A 20,585-nucleotide genomic window follows, 5' to 3' on the forward strand; every position below is an offset into this window, starting at 1 on the left:
GTTTATGGCCTGTTTTGCTCTCACATGCAGTTTGTATAAATATTAATCTACAACTAATGATGCAGTCGCCTACTGTGCACGTCTTGCATTAACTGCTGATAATCATCTTAGCAGCGCTTTCAATGCCCTGCTGATGAGAGACATGTCTCTTTGCATATGTTTAGGCTGCACAGATTGCTGAAGTGAAGCATGACCAGGGGGGTGTTGAGGCATTTGAAATTCACATCATCCCTGGTGTCAGAACATGTTACAGCACATGTGAGTAGACTGTGAACATGACAGCATATGTGCAAGGATGGTTAACAGCTGACCATCTGGGACAACTCACACTCACACAGATTACACAACTGCATCATCACAAACAGGTTGTACTCAGAGAGCTACTGGACGTATGGCTAAATGATGTAATCATTATGGCAGGTTTGCTGACTTAATGTGTATAAGATAATCACATGCAATATTATCACTATGCTGTTTCAATAGCTGCTGTTGTTCACTGGTTTGCAGCTTATGTGTCCGTGTGCAGAGTAAAATAAAAAATATGTGGACTACAGAGGAAAAGCAGTGAACAGCTATGATGGGCAGTTTGAACCAACTGTATACACTCCTGCTGCTGGTGTTGATGATGTTGAAAACACAAGATTTATGCTTTTTCAAAGAGGAGAAGAAAGTTAATCAATATTCACTACACACCTTGATTTAAACTGTCATTGCTAAATAATTCAAATAAGTTCAAATTGATTACAAAGAATGTGTAAAGTCAAGTAAGAAACTTTTCTCTTTGTTCACTCTTTAAATATTAAATGAAGATGATTAGAGAAGCATCTTTCCACATTAATGGATAGAAACCTGCACAGCAAAGATTTGTCTTCAAGGTTTTGAACGTCACACGTTGTCTGACTGTGAGACTGAGCAGGTGAGCGTCATGCGGGTACAGACTGTACGGGAGTTGCGGACTAGGCTCCGCCCCCCCGCCCCGGTCAAGAGCAGCAGCCTGCAGCGAGCGCTCAGGTTCATCCACGGATACCTCACCTCCAGCATCTCTCACCGTCTCTCACCGCTCCTCAGGTACGAGTCTTCTTTGTCTCTCTATCAGGACCAGAACGAGTCATGTTGTCATCTTTAAACTCAAGTACAGTTTTTCTTTGTTCAGATATATGACTTATGCTCCATCTTGAGTTTATATAATGCATGTTTAAAGTTGAACCAGTAGAAAGCTGCTAACACGAACTGGTTCTTTTTATTTTTAATAGGAGGACAAATCTAATGTTACAACCTTCATTAAAAAATCATTCAAGACTCCCCCGGGAGAAACCTTGACTTTGGCTCAGAATCTATTGCTTTATGTTCATGGACACACATTATTTCGTGACACTCAGCAGGTCTTTCAACTAATGTCGCTATTTGAGCTGGAAAGGGGTTTTTTTGAATGAATGAAGTTGACACCAGAGACCAGTCTGTGGTTTAGGCTGCACAAGCTCCACAAGACCAGGATCTTTCTGAACCTGAACCAAGAGCTGTGGCAGTCTGAACAGAACCATAAGTGATTCAAGGGTTTCTGTATGAGTTCTTCTGATATCCTTCATTCAGCACACAGAAGTCAGTCTGTAGACATGGTGGTGGTGAAATATTCTGTTCCTGCATTTAATTCAAAGTTTTCTATATAATGAGAAAGTAGTCTCAAAAATGTGACAGTAATTCTTTGAGATAGTAACTTCCATGAACTTCAGGTATTTATCATTTATATCATTTAGGATGTACTGAAATATTTTTGGAAGGTCAGGGTTCATTGGCCTTTCAAGTCCAGGATTATTAAACGACCCACTTTCTGTCCTGTCAGGGAATCAGCCACTAATCTGTTCCCACAGCAGCAGACACAAGGAGGAGGACGCGGGGGGGGGGGGGGGGGGGGGAGAGATTAACTGACCACTGCTATTTACCTCTCTAATCCTCCCTCTTCTTCAGTCTTGTGTAACTGATCGGTACAAATGGGCTTTAGTCAGTGAGAACTGACCACAGTCATGGACATGCAACAGTTTATGTAACCAGGACACAAGGAGAAGGTGTGTGTGTGTGTGTGTGTATGTGTGTGTGGAGGGGGGGTCAGGGTCAGGGGAGGATTTGCACTCAATTTTAAAAAAATATTTTATTTCTCTCAGTAAACGTCTGTTTATTTTATTTCCGAGTATGAAGGCACTGTAAAGACTTTCTGACATTAACACACTAAACACACTGGACAAGAATAACAGCCTGATGAGGGAAATGATACATTTCTTTACTTTTCTTGATAATGGATGAATGAATGAATGAATGAATGAATCTAATAGTTAGTAAAGTAAAGTTATAGTCAAATTTTATATATTTTTTCCACAGTGGTAACACAGCCATGAACTGATTGATGAATGATGATTAATACATTTTCATTAATTATCATTTCATTATCAATTGTTTTTCATCTCATTGTTACACACGGATGCTAAGGATCTGCAGAGAGCCAGGGAGCAGGTGATCCTGCAAAGAGCAACACAGGAGACAAGCAGAGGAAACAGAGATATGGATTTAAATATCTAGGATCAGCTGCTGGAGCATTGATGCACAAACCTTTTATAAGCATGAATTCCTCATGCGTCAGGCTTTGATGGAGGTCCATCATTGTTAGAGTGAAGACCTAATGTCAGTCACCTGGATTGTAGGTTGTCGTGGGGGGTCACCCCCCTTGTTAACCTGTCTCCTTCCACTGGTAGCAGAGAGTGCACTGGTCCTGTATCTGACTGAGGTTTGTTCAGGTTGGAGTCTCTGATCAATACATGAAGCTGAAGTCAGTTTGGTCCTGGATCTATAACTATAGGCTATAGATACTCAGGTCTATACTGTACAGAGCAGTGTCAACTTCACAGGACTCACTGCTGTCTGCAGTCATCCTGTAATGTTCCTTTTACCTTTACTATTACAGATGTAGGTTTTACTGTTGATGTGTGCTGTAACCTGGGAGTGGAGCAGGTCATGTGACTGATGAGCTTCACCTGCTCACCTGCTACACTTACAAGTTTACGTCGACAAAACTACAGTGTGTTTTGAAAAATAAATATTGAAATTTTTAATGTCCACAAAAAATAGGGCAACACTAAATATGTATTTAACCGAATAGCAGTTCTATTCAATCAACATCGTAATTGCAATTAAAATATCAAACATCTATAATCTATAATATTGAGAATTAGGCTCGGCCTCTATGATAATCCTGCAACAGTGTCCTCCTCCGTGTTGGTTGGTGGTGTGCTCCTGTTGGTACACCACCTCTGTTAAAAAATAGCAAATAACCTGAATAGAAACTGAATAGAAATAAAGGCAGCCTACTCTGATTCTGATTCAAATTTTCTATTTTCCATGTTTCTGTCCAATGAGCAATTGACAGAAAAATTAAAAAATAACTATAAAATCTTAGTTATACATTGATCTGACAAATGAAAAATGCCATTTCAGAAAAATGACTTAAATTTTCCACCTTTCATTTTTTATTAGGGAAAATCAAACTGATCCACACTGCACAGCCCGTTATTGTCCTTTATGAACAATTTCTCACAACTGTCTGGATACAGAGTAAACTGGTCTGGTGTCGTTACACACTGTGGCTCAAAAAACCTTGAACAAATAAGTCAGAGGAGAACCTAAACACATGACAGCTGCAGCAGGAGGCTACAACAGTTTGACATTTGTATGCCTTGGTCTCGGCGACAGTCACAGCAGGAGACACATTGTTAGTCTGTCCGTCCCATTCTTGTGGACATGATATCTCAGTAACGCCTTGACAGAACTTGGACTGAAGGATGAACTGATTAGACTTCGGTGGTAAAGGGCAAGGTCAGTGTGACCTTACATACACTTTTTAGGCATTTCTCTTCACAGCATTTATGACAACATTTCACACAAATGGTTCATATTTTCTATGACTCTGGATAAACAGGGATGTAACCTGAAACTCATGGGGGAGGCAGAAAACAATGTGGAAGTGATTCTAGTTTTCCATATGTTGTCATGTATGAAAAGATCTACTTGATTACTATAAGTGAATTATTTAAGCAGCATTTGTATAGGAATGATTCTGTCCCAAGCTTTTTGATCCATGTAAGCTGTCGATCACTGTGACTGTGATCACTATGGAACAGTAAGAGAGCCAAGACCAGGGACAGTTAGGGATACAGGGGTATCTCTCCCTCCAGAGTATACAGTATAATCCTTTTTTATGAATGAGTAATACTTCACGGTGTTGGACAGAGTATAAAAAACTTTGTAGAACTGCAGAAGAATCTAAAGATGGGGAAACTGTTCAGATTCACAGTCTGATTAAACAGATTTTTTTTTTAAATGACTCAGTGCCACAGAAGACAGAAATACACTCTTTTATTTTCCTCAGCTGTGGGAAGGGTTGGGGTTTTATTCAGTGTTACAGATGTGTAGTTCTACAGTGTCACTAAAAACAGTTGGACATGGTCATGTCAGAGCAGGAGTGGGATGATTTTTCTATTAACTAATTATTAATAGAGTATAAATGTATTTATAATTTATAAAGCCAAGCCTAAAGACCCGATGGAGATGTAGATAATAGTATTCAGTTAATGGTCCATCAGGACGGATTATTCATGTTAGAAAAGCCTTTCATTCTGATGCATCTATATCTAGGTTTGTATATCTTTGTCTGAATACATGTATTTATGTTTGTTCATTTTTTGGTAAATTATGTGTTTTAATAAAATGTAAATCACAGTCTCGCTGTTTTTCCAACCCATGAGAAATGTAAATGATTCCTGTCATCTGTGCTTCAGGAGTCTACGGCAACGTCAGAGCCAAGATGGGGCGGAAAGAGATCATCTGCAGCTGGAAGAAAAGCACCAGTAACATTAAGGACATCTTTGACTTCAAGGGCAAAATGGGATCGTAAGTATTAATGTTTAAAATAAAGAGAGAGGAGCTGAATGTTTTGTATGTACTTGAAGGTTTTTATTTATTTAGAAAGAGAATTTTAGGAAAGTTGCAAATTGCAAAAGAAAGGGTGTGATGAAGACCATCAGGTCACCAGTACTGGGCATTTTGAGCAAGAACCGTTCGCCGGCTGTTGAACAAATCTGTAAAGAATGTAGTGTGGTCATGAGAGATTTGATTTCTGTTCACTCTCCCAATTTTACCATTACATTAAAAGTATTACAGGGCTAGTAAGTGAGACCCTCAGCAGATTTTTAGTTTTCTGATGAAGATGTTCAGTCTGTGATGAGCACAGGTGTTGGCTGGTGGGACAGCTGTCCGTCTGCTTGTTGCACCACGATACACGAAACTGCTCGTTGACAACAGGTTGTAAATCGTAGCTGATTTTGTTGTCACAGTTGAAAAGCATTTAATGCAATCTCACATCAGCAGCCACAATCCTGATTTCAGCTCGAACTAGACTCAGCAGCAGACTGAGGTGAACTCCCAGTGACCAGGCTCACATTGGCATCACCTCCCCGAGAGCCGCTTTTATCAATGGAGCCTCTTACACCATCTGCGTAATCTACTCACAGCTGAACCTGGATCAGTGCAGGACTTCAAAATCCACTGTCAATGGATTGTCCCATCAACAAAATTATTTTGTCAAACTTTGCAAATGTATCGTTGTTTATTTCTTCACACAAACAGCTTTGAATAAATTGAATACAGTTTAAGATTATGATTTAAATCATGAAAAATTCAATCAAAGGTGGTGGTGATAACTGATATTGAGGCTCCACACTCTACCGCATTATTTGTTGTAGTCGCCCAAAATGTGCAAATGCACAATGTTACAGTCCTCAAAATAAATCTGGTTAAAGTGATCAACAAACAAACTGTGTCTCTCCTGCCCTGCACAGAAAGTCTCTTTTTCTTTATCAAACATCATTTCCAAGAGTTTAGTGACTTCATGTTGGCTTCACATCACTGGTCAGAACAATGACCTGTAACAAACGGCTGCTTGGTGTTTCCTCCTCAGAGTTTCACTGCTCTCTCAAAGCTGCTTAAAGTGCTCCCTCCTCGACTGGCTGTGAATGAGGATGTGTGTGTGTGAGTGTGTGTGTGTCTGATGTTTCTGAGCACTGACGTCAGGACAGCAGTGCAGGAACATCCTAGCACCACTTCATTATAGGATTAAAGATGTAGTTGACTATACTGGAGTGTGAGCTGTGCTGAATGTGTCTGAAGGGAGGTGCTGTGAGCAGGTGGAGGTGTGTGTTTGTGCAGAAACATGAGGCAGAAACATGTTGGACATGTGGAGTTAACACATATGTCAAAGATCCATTAGAGTTTGACTTTGCAAAGGTGCATTGAGTTCATTAAAGTAGTAAATAAATTCTTTAAAATATCTCCCATGTGGTGAGTTTTATCCCTCAAACACATGTTCTCATTTGAAGGTAGAAAACAGCTGAGAATCAGCACGTTCACCGGACAGCCATTGAAGACTGATTAAAGAGTAACTAATGTTATAGGATTGGCCTCCGTGATGTTCCTGGGTCATGAAAGTTGATAAAATGATTTTATCAGATCAAATCAAATATGCTCCATGATGAGAATTTTGGATGAAAAAGGACAAATTTCCTGCTCTTTCCTCCCTCTGCACTGAGCACAGGCAACTTTAAAACAAATAGCAAGCAATAATATTACAGCAGCTGCAGGTCTGGAGTGTAACATTGCATCTGCAACATGTGTCTTTGAGTCTCCCCCTCATTGGATTTGCGGTGTTTTGGGTGAGAACTGCAGTATCTCTGGGACGGATGCTCGACTCAGTGGCTAAAATGTGGGATCACACCCGGCTGACATCTGACTGTGAGGATAAAGAAAGGCCTGCCATGCTGATACCCATCCGAGACAGGACTACCTCAGCCTGTCTGCATTACATGGTGATGATGTCTTGTTGGTCTGGCTCTGGTCTGGTCTGTTGTGTGGTTGTCTTTAACTGAAGGTTGCTAGCTACGGACATCGGACCTATGAAATGCTATCATTTCATTAGTGAATGAACCACAGTGGTGAATGTTTAAATACTGAGATGAAACTACAATAAAACACCAGAGTAATTAGCACCACATATGGAGACGTACTAAGGCTACATCCACACTACTACATTTCATTTTATGACAGCGTTTTAAAACAAAAATGATCTCTGTCCAGATGACCATTTTAGCTCAGTGTCTGTCCGACAACACACCTGAAAAAACATTCAGACATGACCATTCATGTACACTGAGCATGTGCGAGCCAGTGTAAACAGGAAGTAGACTGCCTTCTCTGCAGTTGGTTAGTTACAGTAAATCCTCTGAAGGAGGAACAGCAAAGACAGTTGTAGCATTAAAATGCAGAATTTAACTGAACAACAGCTGCAAAGACAACAAGGTCATTAACACTGTGATTCATTATCATGTTGTATTCACCACTGGTAGTCCAGGCTGATGAGAGCCAATCAGGAGAGACCGTGGGTGTCTTACATCATCGTTTCCAAAGGTTTTCAAACTAAAACAGGACCATCAGAGTTTCCAAAACTCTCCATTTTCGGTGCTTGAAAACTTAAGAGTCGTGTGGACGACAGGAGGAAACGTAGGAAAAGAGATACACTTTAAAACGAGTGTGGCTGTAGTGTAACAGAAGCATGTAGCAAGGACACATTGTTAGAAACACAGCAGTACCTCTTTAAATCCAGGAGGGGGCAGACAGGCCATCCAGCCATGAACCAACAACCGCTATATGGATCCACTGGTGTGACGACCAACACCAGATTAAAACCTGCTCAACCTCTGACTAACTGGAAGTCTGATGCTCAGAATCTCCTGCATGTCTTTTATTTAACAGCTCTATGTGACATGGAGCTGAAAGAATAAATCCACCTTCGTTTATACTGTGATGCTGAACAGGGTGGGGCAGATTGTATGTGGTCATGCAGCATGGCTGTGAATAACTTAGAGATAGGACAGGATACACTGAAATCAATGTCTGGATGTAAGGAAATTTGTGGAAGAAAATGAACAGAGATGGAATGAATGAATGAACGGATAAATGAATGCTCCCGACAGTGTGACACAGCTTACTTCCCTCTGTCCTTCCTTACATTAAGTCACTATTCTGCTTCATAAAAACATGTTCAGACCAAGAATCACAGTCAGTGCTCAATCAGGTGACGTGTATCAGGTGTGTCAGGTGTGTCGCACTTGATCGAGGTTCTGCATCAGGCCCTTTGCTGAGGTTATTTGAATGAATGATGATCAGTGTGTGATGGTTGGCCAAGATCTGTAAGCCAATAGAAAGAGAGTATTGTCTCCAAGCAGGAGGTGATCACCTCCTTTGTGGTTTCCAGAACATCAGGTGCAGCACTTCATTTAATGTCACTATCAGCCTTTTATTTATTTTATTTAACTCCTTTTGGCTCAGATGTAGCTTCTGTGTAAAAAAACAAATCTGCTCTAAGTGAAATAAAAATCCCAGGAAGCCTCACAGAGTGAACTCACCTTCACCTTAGTCAGGTAATGTGCTGATTAAGCTTGTTACATTCGATCATGTTGTGTTTGTCACTTCAGTAACTACTTTTACGTTCTATCCTGAGCAGAGAGGAGTTAGAAAATACTAGAAAATATGTTTTCTGATTTCTATAGTTTATATTTCCATTTATAAGGCAGTATGAGTTTTCATCAACTAGGTTGTATAATAGTGTAATTTAACACAATGCTTCCTTCATACCAAACACACAACTTGAGAGAATTTTAGCTAGTGTTTTCCCTCAGAAAACCTTTACATTAATGGTGAAGTCTTCAACTGAAAAACCTGATGAACATTTTCTAATCTGGTTATTTAATAAATAAATAAATAAATGAACGTCCACTAGTGGCAGTGATGCATCTCACACTTGGGGACCCTTCTATCTTCCCATTGGCTGGCAGAAGTGTGGTGGGCTTCTTGTTCTCTCCATTAACTTCGTGTTGTGTCTCCGTGTCTGTCCTCACTGTGCTGGTGCAGGGGGTCGTTCTCCGAGGTTTTCATGGTGAGAGAGAAGCAGACGGGGAAACTGTACGCCCTCAAGTGTCTGAAGAAGAAGCACCTCATCCACACCAACCTGGAGAATGAAATCAATGTGCTGAGAAGGTAAAACACACACATTTATATATATATATATACACACACACACACACACATTAATGCAGGTGATTCACATCATGTCATAGCCAATAGAAAGCACAACATGCAACTGAATTTCTCTTTAAATGTACTGAATTATTCAGAGTGAGAGGTGAACCAGGATGACAGGCAGCATGTGTTCCAGTGTGAAAATGAGTTCAGTGAGTTCACAGCAGTGACTTTCTCTCTCTCTCTCTCTCACTCAGGATAAAACATGAGAACGTAGTGGGACTGGAGGATTTCTATGAGACTCGGACTCACTATTACCTGGTCATGCAGCTGTAAGTAGACTCATCATTATCACAAATGATCACTACTACTAGTACTCCGTGTATTTAATAAGTGCAAGGAGATTGTGTTAAAGAAGTGCACCAATAGTACATAGTAAGTGCTAGCTAGACATGTTAGGGTTTTAGGAAGAGGTGAGTTTTCAAGAGATTCTTGATCACAAATCAGAATCACACATATATTGTGTATCTGTTTGCCATAAACCAATTAGAGACACACAGCGTAGTCTCTCCTTAAAAGATCTGATATGAAATTTAAACTTAGTGAAATATTCAAACCTAAAGTCAGTTTTTTTTTTTTCATCTCTGAAACCATTATTCTAAACATTTCGTGCATTCCTTTGTGTGTGTGTGTGTGTGTGTGTGTGTGTATGTGCAGGGTGTCAGGCGGAGAGCTGTTCGATCGCATTTTAGACAAAGGGGTTTACACTGAGAAGGACGCCAGCACAGTGATTAAACAGGTGCTGCAGGCTGTGAGCTACCTGCATGAGAACAGCATCGTACACAGGGACCTTAAGGTAAGACACACACACACACACACACACACACACACACACACACACACACACACACACACACACACACACACACACACACACAGACACACGCACACACACACACACATGCACACACACACGCACACACACACACACACACACACACACACACACACACACACACACACACACACACACATACACACATATGGAAATGATTTAATCCAGGAAGAAAATGAAAAGCTAAAGTTCTTAGAATGAATGAAACACATTTCTAATGTTAGAATGTCTCAGTGTCATTCGTTGTGTGTGTGTTCTGTAAAGTCATGCACCTCTCACATTTTCATGGGAAATTAATTCTGGATCTTATCTAAATAGGAGTTGATGAGAACTCTCCTCACCTCTACACACTTTCTCTTTTTCCCTCTTTTTTTACTCTCTAACCTCCTCTCTCTCTCTCTCTCTCTCTCTCTCTCTCTCTCTCTGCTCCTCCCTGTGTCTCTGAGCAGCCTGAGAACCTGCTGTACTACAACACAGATGAGAACGCTAAGATCATGGTCAGTGACTTTGGTCTGTCGAAGACACTGGAGCACGGCGTGATGTCCACAGCCTGCGGTACTCCAGGATATGTTGGTGAGTTACTGGGGAGGAGGATACACACACTGGAGCGGCTGCAAATACCTCACACTGTGGAAAATCTCAACTCATTATCCATATAAAACTGTACATTTAAATAATCAAACTGCTTTTTGACACAGTATAATTCAAGGGTAAATTACAGTCTAGTGTGGTTTATGAACTGAATCTGTGGTGATCACTCCAACATCATTAGTTACATTCTGCAGTTCTCATGGTACCAAGTACAGGGAGTACGTCATATACACTATACTGTATATGCAAATATAACATGTTTAAGTGTATGCAGCTAAAGTGTCCACGCTGTTATACTGACATGTTGAAGGTTTGTGATTGTAATTCATATTTAAACTGCACACACACAATACACGGGGTTAGGCTAGCCTAGTGCACTAGCAACTAGCATATCAAACTAACGAGCTAAATGTTTGCTAATGATGCTGACTTAAGGGCTGAATAAAACAAGTAGATGGTCAACTACAACAGAACTTTTGGTTCATCATTCATAAGAAATGGTTTGCAATTACACTGTGTTTTGTGCATAATTTTTCACATTGCATATTAGAGATTGTGCACATAAAGCTGTAAAAAGATTTAAGAATCGTGACTTTGACAGTCTCAGAGTCAAAAACATGGGATTCAATTGCATAATCATTTAAACCTCTCCTGTGGGTAAAACTCGGTGGTAAAATACATGTTTCATATCCTGGAAATAGCAGCCATTTAGAAATTTCAAGTGGCTAATGGGATTCTTTAAATGAATGGCCCAGAGGGATAAACATACCAATTCTGGTGCTTATATCCACCTTTGAAAGATTATTACAATAATCTGCTGCACTATAAATCATCCGTTCACGTCTAAAAACGTAGAACTTCATTCCAGTACCATGTTTGAACTAACGTTTTCACAGTGTAATCATGGTGTTACAATTTGAATGTGGCATATTAAATCCTGACAACAACACAGCTGAACTCTGGTGTTGCTCTATAGCATGAATGGTTCATGCAGAACAGAAATGGGGACTCAAGTTTGCAAGTTGGACTAGGGTCGCACTGAAGTAGTGACTCAGACTCATGAACAATATATTTTATTTTTTATATTTTGGCACATTAACATGATCCAAATTTCTGACAGGAGAGAGATCAATAGTGCACCTAGCAACAGTAACTCTGCATACAAACCGTCAGGAGGAGCAGAGTGGGTTCAGGACCACAGCTCCCAGTACAGCTCCCAGTACAGCTCCCAGTACAGCTTCCAGCAGGTCCAGCTTTATAGAATAAGCAGTAGGCAGAAGACAACAGGGACCTAGTCTGGGTTTATTTATCAGGATATTGTTGTATAGCTTTGTTTTCTGATGTTGTTTCATCAGATCTGTGATCAGCTCAGAGCTACAGTATTTTATTAAAGAAAGATCCAATGAAGGAGGAAAAAATACAGAAATTAAAATATGTCTGGGGGGTATTTACTGTTGTACTGTCCAGTCTGAACTCTGACCACTCTCTCTCTATAGCTGCTGACTTATACAGAGGACAGTGATAAAAGAAACTACAGTTTGATGTTGTGGTTGTTCTTATTCAAACAGAAATGTTAGAGGACCTCCACCATAAAAATGAGCCATTAGAAAAGAGGTTTTTCTTCCTCTGTCTCCTACATGATTCTCACTGTTGTGTCTCTTCCTGCAGCCCCTGAGGTTTTGGCTCAGAAACCCTACAGCAAAGCAGTAGACTGCTGGTCCATTGGAGTGATCACCTACATCCTGTGAGTGCACTTCTGTTGTCTGATAGTAACACAGCACATTATAGGACTGTTCATCAACAGTCATCACAGATGGATGAGAGGATCCATTAGATTTTCTCCACTCTAAGTTAATATGCAACAACACATCACCTAGTTAATTTATGGACCAGAGCTTATCCAGTAAATCATCATTTTCCCATCAGTCTCAGTGAGTGTTTCTATGGAGATGACTGTCATCAGATCAAACCAGTTTTTCAGCTTACTTAGAACAACATGCTGCACCATAGCTGCTAAAGTTGATCCAACATGTTGATGATGGGAGTTTCACAGGAGGCAGATATGAAGGCACTAACTGAGTTGGCTGCGTGTTGCAGGCTCAGCGGCTACCCTCCGTTCTTTGAGGACAATGAAACTCGTCTGTTCTCAAAGATCATGAGGGCTGAGTATGCCTTTCATTCACCATTCTGGGACGACATCTCTGAGTCAGGTATGAAAAACAGTGTTTAGACATCTAAGATCCCTGCATGTTCTCTGTTACACTTAAATTCAGGTTCATACATTGCTTTGACCTACTTCACAAAGATTAAGATTCAATTTGACGTTTGAACTATGCGTGGCTGTTTGAAGATTCAGCTTGAAATGAGATGTAAAAAAACAGGTGGGCACGTAAAGGTTGTAGGTTTTATTTCAGAAGTGATGTGAAGTCAGAGGTTCTTCAAAACCGTAAATATGTGAATGCCATTTCCTCTGTTTATATATTTATATCATATAAAACAACACATGATGGAGTTTGTCATCAGGCTGTCCAAATTCATTCTACTCCAATAAAATGGAAGTAGATTGCTGCATTATTAACACCACTTAGACCGATACTTTGCTTCAGTCTTTTTCAGTCTTATTCTTTACTGATGTTCAATATGGAGCTTTAAAGTAACTAGTTTTGTATTGCTCTGTGACCCAGTAGCACATGTTCATAAACATGTTGAACCATGTCATGTTATTGTAAAGGTTAAGGTCAGCATGCATCTGTAAACTTCAGTCTTTGTGCTTTGCCTCGAAAGACTTAAACCCATACTGTGGTTGACTTCAGTGTTAAGTGTTAAGTATAGGTGAGGGTTTGTTCATAGAACCTCAGAGCTTAACCTGAAATAGAGCGGCATGCCCAGTGACATCATCTCCCGAGGCCGGCTATAATGGTCTGACCTGTTTGGATCTAAGTACTCTAAGAACTACCTGGGCAAGGATGGTTCTCATCTCCCTCAGGGATTAAATTAGCCGGCATTAAGAGGCGGTCAACCGTCCTCCTAACCTACAGAAAAAACCTCTTTCTGTGAAGGTCAGAGTCTGCTTTCATTCACATGTTTATGTTCAGCTTGAATTTCCAAATGGAAAAGACCTGAATGAAAATGCAAGAAAAGATTAAATACCGATTTAGAGAAGAGGAGATGCAGCTGAAGAGGAAATTCATATTGCAGAAAACATTATTTTTCAGGAACTTCTTTCTCTCCTTGTTTCATTTCCAGGTGCATCAGCATAGTCCTGCCACCCACTGTCAGGGTTTGGCTTGTCTTGTTGTATTATGATGATCAGTGTGAGCGTTGCATTGTGGGATTACAGATGGTCAAGTCAAGTCAATTCACAACATACATTATCTCAAGGCACTTTCCAAATAGAGCAGGTCTACACCTTCTCTTTATAATATTATTTACAGAGACCCAACAATTCCCACCAAGAGCAGCACTATGCGACAGTGGCGAGGAAAGACTTCCTTTTAAGAGGAAGAAACCTCAAGCAGAACCGGACTCAGGGTGGGCGGGGCCATCTACCTCGACCTGTTGGATTTGGAGAGATAGAGAGAGAGGGAGAGAGAGAGCAGGAGAGAGCACAGAGGAAAAGAATAAGAACATGCAACGATAGCAATATTAATAATAGTGACAGTAGTGGCAGTAACAGAGATAGTAATGTAATGGCAACTGTGGTGCTCATACTGATAAAAGTAGTAATGACAGTTAATAACATAATTATTAATTCTAGTTCATTTTAGCAGGTTTAGCAGCAGGATCATGGGGGCAGTAGGTGGTTTGCAGTTGCAGATCCAGAGTCAACGCTCTGGAGGCGGGAGGACCTGCAGAGAGTAACAGGGAGGAGATGGAGAAGGAGAACGAGAAGGTGGAGAGACAGGCACACAGCCTGGGCGCTTTATGTGCTTGAGGGGAAAAGCAAATGGTTAGAATGATGCAGTGATATTCAGAAAAATGGTCATGTCGTCAAGTTGAAGGTCAAGGATAAGACACTGTGTGTAAAGTTTTATTAACTGTCTGTATGAATCTTATCAGTGGTGCAGTGCAGGTCACTCACTTCTAAATCTCTTATGTGCATCATTCAGTCGTGGCTGCAAGCCACATTTTGTTTCCCAGGACAGTGAAGGTGTGACCCACCTACTCTGCCTCTGATTGGCTAACACTTGTTCCCTTCATTAGTTGGGTTTGTTATATTTAGGCATGAGGAGTGATGATTGCTTAAGAAACTACTGGCCCATAGACTGCCTGCGAGGTGAGAGAATAGTTGACCAGTTTTCATGTGTGGATGGACTAAAGAAAAAGGAATAGTTCAGTCAAACTGCAAAATCATGTAGTTGTCTCAGCCTGTGGTCTGTGAGACAGTAAATCTGTGTCTCTTCTGTGGCTGATTTCATAATGATCCTTGGTTCCTGAAGTCAACCATCAGAGTTTAAAAGACAATGTGCAAATACTGCTGGTCCATTTCTGGGTGAACTGGGCGAAGATGCTGCATGGCGTGAAGAAAGTGTAAACTGACTTCTCCAGGCACCACTACACCACTTGATCTTACTGAATGAGTTTCAAATTTTTACCTCATGGGCTGCCGTAATGGCCTTGCTCCAATAAACACAAATAGGTTGAATAAAAATAGGCCGTGCTTCTGATTATCTGCTCCAGAAAAAGACTTGCCGTCTTCCTTCAGGCTCCTGCTTTAGACTCCTCAAACTAAGACACAATCTTAATAAAGTCTTGTTTATACCAGCTGTTATTCAAGGGTCAGTCTCCCTGAAACACACAACACACACATAAGGTTTTCTGTTAGTCAGCTTCATTCTTTTTACTTTACACCATGTTTTTGTCCTGTATCATCACTTTTTAAATTCATAAATGGATTTATAAGTCATTTTCATTACTGTTAAATAGATGCTTCAGAATAATAAAGTTTATAGTTGAGTTATGGAAGAGTCATTGGTGCTTTGTTGTTGAAAGTTTGAAAACTCAAATCAGAACATTCAAGCAGTGAATAGAACCTTCTGGATGCTAACATATGTAATGTCACTGTAGATGACTCAATGCATGTTATTGTTGCTTGCAGCAGGTCACAGCAGTGATGTCTAACCAGATGCTAACTTCTGTCTCAACAGCAAAAGACTTCATCAGGAACATGATGGCGAAAAACCCCACGAAACGCTTCACCACTGAGGAGGCACTCAGACACCCCTGGTCAGTCCTCACTGACACTGACACTGACACACACACACACACACTTTTTTTTTCCAAATGAAGTACTTGACTTGTCATTGATTTGATTGCAGGATTGCTGGAGACACAGCTAAAGACTTGGACATTTATCAGTCTGTCTGTGAACAGATGGAGAGAAACTTTGCCAAATCCAGATGGAAGGTGAGTGCTGCTGGTTCATGGACTGATGTGCACTTTCTGTTTACATGCACACAGGAATCCAGATTACACGTGGTAGAGAAGGAGGTTTTTACATCTACATTTGTTAAACACTGTTAAACATAGAAAACAAACAGACCATAGTTTTTGACCAGAGCTCCCAACTTTAAACAGACACTTGTTTGATATATATATATTTATGTGCGTATGTGTGTGTACACACACAAATATATATATTTAAAAGGTACAATATAAAACATAACACATAATGCAACACTGTCAATGCTGAAAGCTCTGTTAACACAAAGTCTCTCAGTGTTAGTTTATTGTGTAATTATAAAGTTTTAAAATTTTACATAAGATCAGGATGGTTATTCATCAATGGACATATCAGCTAAAAAGCCTGAACAGCATGTAAACAACAGATTGTCCTTTGTCTGTGTTGTTATTATGATACTTAATGACAATATAAATTAACATTGATAAAGTATAACTGGTCTTCACATCAGGTTTGTTTGATACTTCTCTCCATTAAAATCTTCTTAGATATGAGGATAACAGAAAACTTAGGAGCCAAAATACAGATGGACAAAAAGGGTGTTAAAGAAAACCAACGTACAAAACAGGCAAAACAGAACTAAGAAACAATCCGAAATCCAGGTGAAACTCAGGAACACAAAAGAGCCTGTGTTCTTTAGGAGACACAGGGGAAACATGGCTGGAACAAAAACAGACCAACCCACACAAGGGAGGCAAGGGTAATAAAGCACAGGTGTAACACATTAGGGAGGGGCAGGCAATCAAGTCAAGTCAACTTTATTTCTAGAGCACATTTAAACACAGCTTGAGCTGACCAAAGTGCTGTGCAAAGAGCAATTCAAATAAACAAGTGCAAAAAATACATGTACAATACATAAGACACATATAAGTTTAATAACAAACGAAAGACAGCATAAAGCAAGTGCTCAATATGAACATGATAATGGACTAGGAGGGTAGTGAGCTAAAAGGTCAGTGAATAAAAATATGTCTTTAACCTTGATTTAAAAATGGAGAAGGAAGGAGCGTAGCTGATATCAGGTGGCAGGAAGCTCCATAGTTTTCAACTGCATTTGTGAAAGCTATGTCACCTTTAGGCGAGCTCGTGGGACGTGTAGAAGGGATGAGCTTTGAGATCTGAGAGATCTAGGAGCTAAATGCCAGTAGATGAGATCTGAGATGTAAGGTGAGGCCTGACCGTTGAGAGCCTTAAAGGTCATCAGCAGGGTCTTGAATTGAATTCTGAAGTGAACAGGAAGCCAGTGAAGGGAGGCTGGGGTGATGTGCTCGCATTTCTTAGTGCCAGTCAACATCCTAGGTGCATTCTGGACCATCTGTAAGCAGGATAGAGAGGTTCGAGGAAGGCGTAAACACAGAGAATTGCAATAGTCTAGTGGAGAAGTGATAAAGACGTGGATTACTTTTTCCAGGTCATTGAAGGACAGAATCGTTTCACTTTCTTAACTGGAAGTAACTTTTAACAACAGAGGTGATATCAACAGAATCAACAAGGAGGGAAACAGGGCAAAGACAGGAAGTAAAATGACTGCAAGATAAATAAAGAACTCTACTTCAAGTATACTTACTTACTTACTTCAAAATAAAACAGGAAATGAAACAATGTCCAAACACAAAGAGTCCAAAAGTGTCCAAACAAAAAGTGTCCTCTTAGGGCAGACCATGACATTTCTGTGTCATATCATTACAAATTGTTGTACAGACAAAATAAGTAATTTGTCATTATTTTTGAAATGTCATAGACTAAAACAAACAAATACATAGAGTGAATAATGAAGATATAGTAGGCTAACTGTTAGTTGCAGCCCTATATATATCTGGGGCTGATATTCGATAATCTTTCCCACCATATGCAATATTTTTCATAATATCAAAAACTTTTGGGAGATTTGTAGTCTGCCTTGTTGCTGAGTCTATCTGCTTTACATTGTACCTCGGCATGTGATAAATAAAACATCCAACTGCTGTTTAGTGGCAGCATTGCCTGAAACATCAAATAAAACAATATGTATACATATTTCACATCGGGTGTCAGAAGTGTAACTCTACTCATGTGTGTCTTTCCAACAGCAAGCCTTCAACGCAGCCTCTGCAGTTCATCACATGAAGAAATTGCATTTGTCCCACAATGAGCCCTCCTCTTCACCCCTCTCCATGCCCAAGATCCTTGTCCAGCCCCCCTCCCAGAACAATCTGGAGGCCGCCGCCCTCGACCCCAACGGGAATCCTGTTCATGCTGCCAATCGCCTGTCCTGCAGTAACTCTGAGTCGGACAGAGGGCTCTGTCCATCACTGAGAGCCAGTCACACTCTCACTGTGGATGAGTCAAGAGAGGTCCATAGCTTTCATTCAGAGAGCGACGCTCCTTTCAGGCCATCCAAGAGGTGAGAGCTGCTGGAAAACTGGTTGGGTTCACCAGAAGCATAAGAAAAAAGTTGAGACAAAATGACCGATTTTTTTATGGATAGATAAAGCTGTAAAGCAGAAGTCCAGATGAGTTTGTTCGGTATGAAGTTTTAGATATGTCTTTTTATAAAATCAGTTTTGCTCATGAGTTCATCATGAAATTACATCTCTAAGAACTGTTCTTATTTCAGAAAACATCACATTACATTTTTGTAAAGAAAAACTGTTAAACTGTTCCACATATTTTAGCAGTATTGGGTTTTTGACTGGGGGAAGCTGGTTGTCTTTTCAGCATTTCTCAACATCTGAGTGAATCTATTCTTGAAGGATTATTTTATAAAAATGAAAACAGCGAAGAACAAGACACAAGTTCAACAGTAAAAGTATTTAAATAGGCTAGGGGCAGATATTTTATAATATCAAATATTTCAATATTTCCTGCCATAAACAATATTTATCATAATATCAATTTTTTGTATTTTGTTTTTTGCCATTTTGCACAGTCTTCCCTACTGCCACTGCTTTCCTTATTGTACATTGTACCTTGGCGTGGGACAAATAAAACTATATAATTATATGTAATAATAAAAAAAACCCACTTGGAACATAAAATACATATATAATTTATCATTCTTTTTTTTAAAGAATTTTTTGGTCTTTTTGTGCCTTTAATGGACAGGAGAGTAGAGACACAGGAAATGGGGGAATGACACGCAGGAAGGGGCCGTCTGGGGCGGGAGTTGAACCAGGGGCCACCTGCAGCGAGGACTGCAGCCTCTATGTATGGGGCCCCTGCGTAACCCACTGTGCTACGCGACGCGATGCCCCAATTTATCATTCTTAAAAAAACAACCGAAACAAAAAGTAAAACTATATAATTGTATTATATATTATAAATATAATGTACGATAATAATATATTGTATTATTATAATATTGTATATATTTGGGATAGACTGTATGTGAGCTTTTAGATATTGGCCATTTGTTATTAGTGATATAATAAAGGTTTTCTTTACAATTTGTGAACGTTTTTGCTGTGACGCCAGAATTCACATTTTCTGTTTTTACCATGTGGATTAAACTGTTGCATCATTTCTCATTCTAATGGATCCTGGTTGTGTGATGTGTTGCAGTGTGGATGCTGTGGCTCAGAGGAAGGAGCAGCCGCTCCAGTCTGGAGTTTGTTCTGTCATGTGAATGGTTGGCTGACCCGAGACAAATCTCTGAAGACGACAGTGGTTTCCTTCTTCACGTCAAGGTGTTGACACGTCTGCTGTTAAGCTTTGTCGTGTGTGTTATGTCTCTCTGTTGCTGGAAACATTTCATCAGCAGACACACAGTGTGGAGTGACTGTCGGTGAACACGTTAAAAGAGACAAAAGCAGGAATTCATCATTTAGACTTCATATAAAATCTTGCTGCGCTGATGGCATTTATTTTCTTAAAACTATTATTAATGTATATTACTGTCAACAAGTTACTAAATTATATAAAAAAAATGTATTTGTTTCAAATAGAGATAGGTGACATATGCAATGATTTTTGAATTCTCTGTATGTCATTACTCAGATCATTTATTCTTTGCTGTCAGACGCTAAACCTAAAGCTGGGAATGTAACTTTAACTATAGCGTTCGGATCCTTCTGAACCCTGGCGGCAGATTTTTGGACATGTATCATTATTTTGCCATTCATGCTGAATTACACTGATGTATTGAGTCCAGGTACCACTTAACACACAGACGCTGCATCTGTTTATGAGATTAAACTTCATGTTGAGGTGGAGGCATTGACACTGTGTTTGCTGTGTCTCCCGATATGCACATAAGCTGCTCCCTTGTAAACAAACTGAATTTATCAAGTGCCACAAGCTGGTGTGAACACTAGTTACGTCATGGATGATTCTGAATTCACACATGTAGTGATGCACACGCATGTTTCTTTTGTATTATTTTCTCAATAAATGTGTAGTAACTAGTATCTGTGCTTCTTTGCATGTTGAAGGAACAGCTCCAGCTACAGCGTGCTGGGCTCTGCCATGGAGCTTTAAAGCTCCTTACAGTATAAAGATAGATGTGCATGTGTTGTGTGAGTATAGATCGGGTTTAGTTTCTATATT

General features: G+C 40.0%; 1 protein-coding gene across 1 annotated transcript; it reads left to right on the forward strand.

Moving 5' to 3' along the window:
• The first annotated feature begins 950 nt into the window (after window positions 1–950).
• On the forward strand, window positions 951–20,444 carry camk1ga (calcium/calmodulin-dependent protein kinase IGa). Its single transcript, XM_056405726.1, has 12 exons — window positions 951–1,068; window positions 4,824–4,935; window positions 9,007–9,132; window positions 9,372–9,446; window positions 9,832–9,970; window positions 10,459–10,582; window positions 12,269–12,344; window positions 12,698–12,810; window positions 15,748–15,826; window positions 15,919–16,006; window positions 18,131–18,444; window positions 19,602–20,444. The coding sequence occupies exons 2-12, from the start codon at window positions 4,850–4,852 to the stop codon at window positions 19,663–19,665; spliced, it is 1,284 nt and encodes a 427-aa protein (XP_056261701.1). The 5' UTR covers window positions 951–1,068; window positions 4,824–4,849; the 3' UTR covers window positions 19,666–20,444.
• Window positions 20,445–20,585: the final 141 nt, after the last annotated feature.

Source organism: Seriola aureovittata, chromosome 2 (assembly GCF_021018895.1).
Source record: "Seriola aureovittata isolate HTS-2021-v1 ecotype China chromosome 2, ASM2101889v1, whole genome shotgun sequence".
Lineage (NCBI taxonomy): Eukaryota > Metazoa > Chordata > Actinopteri > Carangiformes > Carangidae > Seriola > Seriola aureovittata.